The following is a 6,000-nucleotide window of genomic DNA, read 5'->3' on the forward strand; positions in this document are numbered from 1 at the left end:
GCAAGCTACTATAACAACAACAACAATGAATACTACAACGCAAATAACAAAAGTCTAAAAACATTACCGACAACAAGCATGCTTTGGTTGTCGCCTCACACAAATGCATGCTCCCAAAATGGTGCTCTCCACGAAATGCTGCCAGCTTTCGCTAGTGAGCTCGCTCAGCCTCTGATATTATTGCTGATTGCATGCATGCGCGCCTGTCTGTCGGCTACTGGCGCCTGTTGCAGCCATGCATTTGCATATGCCACACACAAAAATAGCTCGAGATTTTGCGTGTGTTTGTGTGTGCACGTTCTTTTTGTTGCTGTGTTAGTACCCATGTTGCAGCTGCCAGTTTTGGGTGTGCAATCAGTTTATTATATTCAGTACCGTACAGGCGTTGGGGGTAGCGGCAAAGGCAGCAGGTACAAAAGCTGTGCGGTCTCACTTGAGTGCCGGTATCAGTGCGCCGTTACGTATGCAATGCTTTTGGTGAGTACTTAACGATCTGTTTGGGCGCACAGTATTCAGTTGTAAATGATTTGGGGAAATAAAAGTGACGCTTGTTAAAAAACTATAAAAATTGTATGCTCTGAAAAGCGTTTGAGCTGTCGACCGAAATTGAAAATATTTTTTCGTACGACTATTGAGCGATTCCATGCCAAGAAATAATACTTAATATACATTGGACATTGTCCTCAATTCGTTCAAAAATTGGTTTATTTGTAGGTCTGAGTACAATAAGAATAACAGTTTTGAGATTTATCCAACGTTGCAAATTTTGTTATATGTAGAGTACTTCAAGTTAAACTCTTTCGACTCTTTTTAACATTTTTATAACAAAAGCACTTTTCGCTATCACCAGATACAGTTCTAGATTTTCTAAGCGGTTAAAGTTTTGATGCTCAGTGCGAGAAATACCAGCGATAGAGCGGAACCCTCATGGTTATAGGCGCAAAGGACGAGCCAAAGCATCCAGGCGACGTAGACTACACGCGGAATTATCCAGCAACAATCTCACCTCGATGCAAGTTGAACAAACATCCAGCGATAGAAGACAGTAGAAATCATTGACTTTGGCCTCATAATCGTCGCTTAAGCAAAAAATAATAATAATAAAGTTTAAATGAAGTACTTTTTTCATTTTTTGTTTTTGGTGGGTGAGGTAGCGTTCAAAATAGCTTCGCTCTTACAGCGACCGTCGTGTGCTGCCACTAAAACAATCCCTCCTCGACTTCTCGGGAGTTTAAAATGCCTTAATAATATACATATCTTAATGTTTTCTAACAACATCTTTAGAGCTCTTTTTGAGCCATATTTTTTGCTATAGAAATAATTCCTCTTATCAATACCCACTGTACCTTTCCACACATATGTAAATACGTACATCTAAAAGCATTTGTAGTATGAATTGTTATCGAATGCTTTAACAATAGTCGCTGAAGCAGTTAAGACACATCAGAGGCGGCGCAGGGGCACAGGAAGTGCCTGTGGCTTGTACAACCATTAGTGAGGCAGAAATCAGACGCATATGCGGACACAAACAAATGCATATTTAAGGGCGCCCAACAGTAAAAGAAAACTACATACATCCGAACATATCAATGCATGCAGATATGGCAAAAGTATTCAAAAATAGGAACCTGTCGCTGAAAATATAAAATCACAGCAGGCAAAAGTTCTTTATGTGTGGCTTTATTGTGCGCTTATAAGCACGCACACAGCCCTAAGTAACCGTGTATGAGTATAAGTGTATGTCTTTACATTTGAATGTCTACATTCGCTCGAGCTGCCACGTAGGCAAATGTCACAGGTTTACTACCAAATATTCCCAGCTCGATTGGTCTCGCTGTTATCCGCTGTGGCAACCAACAGGTTTTCTGTCGAGGTTTGCTTGTTTTTGATGTTGTTTGTTGCATTTTTTGTGTGCATAGTTGTGCATATCACTGATCCTGTAGGACTATATCGCGTACACAAAATCGTTACATACAACTGTATATATAACAAATAAGTATGCAATAGTTGTAGTCGCGGCGCATGTAGGGGCCTCTTTCGCACTATCAGCTGGAGGACAACAGAAATTTTTAAAATAAATTCGTGCGGATTTTATTACTAGCCGCAGTGGTGTTGCTGCTATTTATATTTATTTTTGCTTTTGCTTTTATGTTGGTTGCAGACAAATTACATTTTAAATGCACTTTTGCGCTTCGCACACGTACATAGATGCATAGAGTGTTGCATACATTTTGGCGATGCTGGCATATCTCCCGTAGGTGTGGTTGTGTAAATGGTGAGTATTTTGCGTTGGATTTGTAATGGCTGAGATATTAATTGGGGCGACTTAAATGCGGTTGATATGGTGCGAGTGTGTGTGATAGTTACATTTTAGTGTTGGTGTTTTTAGGATCAAAAATGTTGGTGAAAAAACAATTTTCAGTAGGAAAATTTAAAAGCAATAATCTACGGGGTACTTTAAAAGTTTCTGTGCAATAGATAAAGGTTTCAGTGCATTTTTTTTACAGCACAACTTTTTATGATATTTGTATAAAATATGGCATTATTTACACACATCAAACTAGCTGATGCCTCCTACTTCGTTGGCGTATAAAATGAAATACTTAAATTTTCGAAAGCAATTTGAAAAGACCTACAGTTTTAAGCCGACTCCGAGCTTTTTTATGGCAAAAATACACTCGGAATATGCCATTTCCCGTTCGAGGGGCGACCTCTATTAGAAAAAAATTGTCTATTATTTGATGTACGGAGATACGAATTCACGCACTTCCGATTCATAGTTACGCAACAACCTAACAACAAGGTACGTAACTATACCTCGCCCAGCGCTCGGCACGGTTGACGATCTATAATATAAGAAAAACATAAACTTACGTTCTAATATTTTTTTGACATATTCTTAAAGGATTATCTTAACATTTTATGAAAAATTTTCTTTTTTCGAAATTTTACAGGTATATGTCCCCTTAATCGTCTGAATTACTATGTATGGGGCGTAATTTAGCGCGAAACCATTAGGCATCCTCATAACTCCATAAATCTTTTCCGAAGGCTGCAATTAATACCTTTGTGATCAATATGAATAAAGAGCGTTTGATTCGGGTATGCAATTGTTTCCAGACTCGGATCGAGGAGGTTATTGCAGCTAATGGACATTTTATTGAGTGATTTTATAAATATATAATATTTTAATGTTGTGTAAAAAACTCGTAAAGTTTCATAACATTTTGTTCAGAATAAAACCCAATTAGATTTATTCTCAAGTTGTCCTCAAATACCGTAGTGCCCTGTGTATATCGGAAATAATCTTTTGATTTAAGTATTAGGTTACATTCTCTTTATTCTTGATTTGCGCGATAACCGTTTAGGCGATTTTGGCCGAGTTTTACAAAGTCGCGCCTGTCTGCAAGCAAATCTCAAATGCTATTGTATCCATTTCCACTGGATATATTGAGGAATTAATATTTAGTAAGTAAGTTATTTACTTATTAGTGTAGCGATTTTTCTTTTAAGTCCTTCTTGAATATTTCCATTCTATTTCGTACTTAGTGCAGTTTTTCCTTTTTGCCCAAAAGCACATACTTATACATAAATCCTCGCTACACTCAAATCACTTCACTAGCTTCCTTGGCCTCTGCCTCACAGAACCGCACAAATAAATGCAGCCCCTCATTATTGACTTCCTGATTGCTTGTAAAGTGCACGCCTCATGGCAAATAAACACCGCCCATTTCGTCACTTCAATATTAAAGTCACTTGAAACTTTGCCAACGGCAGCTACAACTAAACAAAAAAAAAAAAAAAAAGAAGCAAATTGCAACAACTAATGGCAATCGAAAACATTGAAGTGAAAAAATTACGCCCCGAAAAAAATCGCCGAAAAAGGAGTAAGTCAAAGCACATTAAAAAACAATAAAATTATTAGGTACTTGAGGCCAAATAAAAATAGAAGCCACAGAAAGAAATAAGCGAAAAAAAGAATGAATGAAAGTCAAAAACGTGTTGCCCTTGGCACTTTGGCATAGCGAATTGTTGGCGGCAAGAAAAGCGGCACAGGGGCTAGTGCCAGTCAGGCGGCAGGCCGAGCTAATAGCGTCACGTCTGCCAGTCGGGGATGTGCAAGCCGTCTGCTGCTGTAGTAGCGGCTAAGTAAAGTGGCATGCAACATGCGATTGCTGCCAAACGTGTGCCGTATGCTTACTCGGCTGTGCCTTTGTGGCACATTGCCTGTTGCATGCAACAATGCCGTCCAACGTTTGTTCGCTCATTCGTTCGTTCGCTCGCCCGCTCGTTTGCTTGGTTGTTTGCTCGCTTTACTTGCATGAACAACGTGTTGAATTTTTCATTTCATTTGCGGATATTTCAACTTCAATGGGATTTTCGTGTTTTGGCAACACTTGCCACTTTGTGTTGTCGTTAGTAGCTCACTCGTAGTGAGGCATACGCCGTTTGCCTTTTGCCATTTGCCATTTGCTTGCTGCTTGCTGCCAGTAGCCTGCTGCTTGCCACTTGGCCGCATACCATGCCACATCAGTTGAAGTAAAGTAAGTTCTCCTTTGGCAGTCATTTATGCGCCTCAACGGACGGAAGCGGAAGTTGGAACTTCCTAAGCATATATTGTGGTTGTTTGTGTTTTAAGCTTTGCAACAACGACAACAGTAACACCAGCGTGGTGCACACTTGCAACAATGTGGCAAGTTGAATGATGATGCGCTTTAGCGTTGAGGTTAAAGTGGTATAATTTAATAATAAAATACATGTGCGCATACATATAGGACGTGTAAAGTAGAGAGCTATTCGTGTGTGTATGTGTGCGCGCGCGCTTTAAGTGCTGACGGATATGCGCCTCAAATTATGCAACGAAATTCGATGTGAATTAAATTGTGTGGCTTAAAACTTTATTAATTTATCATTAGTGTTCTGGTGAATTGGAATTAGCGCTGCATCTGTGGTAATTTTTGTTGTTGCAGGTAATTAAGAGTTGAATAAATCATTCAATGGAATTTGGGCGAAATTAAATAAATTGTGGCTACATGAGTATCTTATAAATAATTGATTAACTCTACACGTGGAAGATTATCTAATACCTAATACGCAGAGTTGAACTGAGCTTATGAATAATTTTAATTTTAATAATTTTTTGATAACATTTTTGAATACAATTTAGTTATGAGATTTTTAAAACAGTAATTAGTGACTGGGTCATCGCAAAATTTTTGTGTTAAATGTTACATTTATTGTTTGAGATTATTTGCAATTCAATGAAGGCGTGGTTCAAGGAATCTTTTTTTTCTGCAAAAAATGTATCTCTAACTGATATGTTTCGTTTTCTGATTTTTTTTAAATTAAATTTTGCCTATTTTTGTAAATAATTTTACAGAATTTTCAATTTACTTCTGATTTCTTCACTGGAAAACTTTTGTTGGTATATTTTTCCTTTAACTGAATTTTTTTTAATATTTCAAATGGTAAAAAAATGGTTTCCGTTAAATTTTAATCTCAGTGAGTGATTGAAAGAAATTACACAGTAATTATTCTACCTGATTTTATTTCTATTATGCGTTCATTTGATGAAAATTTATTTTTTTGTGCCTCGAATATTGCAGAGATTCTTTAAAAGAGACACAACTCAAGTAAGGTAAAAGAAAAATTGTATATAAATTATTTTGGCTGAAAATTATAACAAAATCCGATAGGATCTTTTATTTATTTGTAGAGATGTGTATTATGAATAGTAGAAAGGCCAAAAGTCGATAGGAAAAAATATTGTCTTGTGCCACTTTTTCCACCTTTTTTGTCAAGTCTAATGCTACCCTAATGACACATTTCTAATTTTAAGCTTCTTTGTAATTTGACTACCGGAAATATATTTTTGTGTAAATTTTTTTGACTATTTTTCCCAATGAAAAGTATTTTAAATTGGTAACCATTGGCAACACTTTCTTTTTCAATTTCCTTCCGCACGGTCTAATGCTACCTTAATTTAAACATTTTATATTT

At 37.0% G+C, this 6,000-nt stretch overlaps 1 protein-coding gene across 1 annotated transcript in view; it reads right to left on the minus strand.

Annotated features, from left to right (window-relative positions):
- The window catches only part of LOC128861944 (CUGBP Elav-like family member 4), a 33,615-nt gene extending 29,048 nt beyond the window's left edge, over positions 1-4,567 (minus strand). The window contains exon 1 of the mRNA XM_054100317.1: positions 4,445-4,567. Within this exon, the coding sequence (XP_053956292.1) occupies positions 4,445-4,567 (123 nt within the window). The remainder of the gene's footprint in view (positions 1-4,444) is intronic.
- Between the last annotated feature and the right edge of the window lie 1,433 nt (positions 4,568-6,000).

This window comes from Anastrepha ludens, chromosome 4, assembly GCF_028408465.1.
Source record: "Anastrepha ludens isolate Willacy chromosome 4, idAnaLude1.1, whole genome shotgun sequence".
NCBI classification, from domain to species: Eukaryota; Metazoa; Arthropoda; class Insecta; order Diptera; family Tephritidae; genus Anastrepha; species Anastrepha ludens.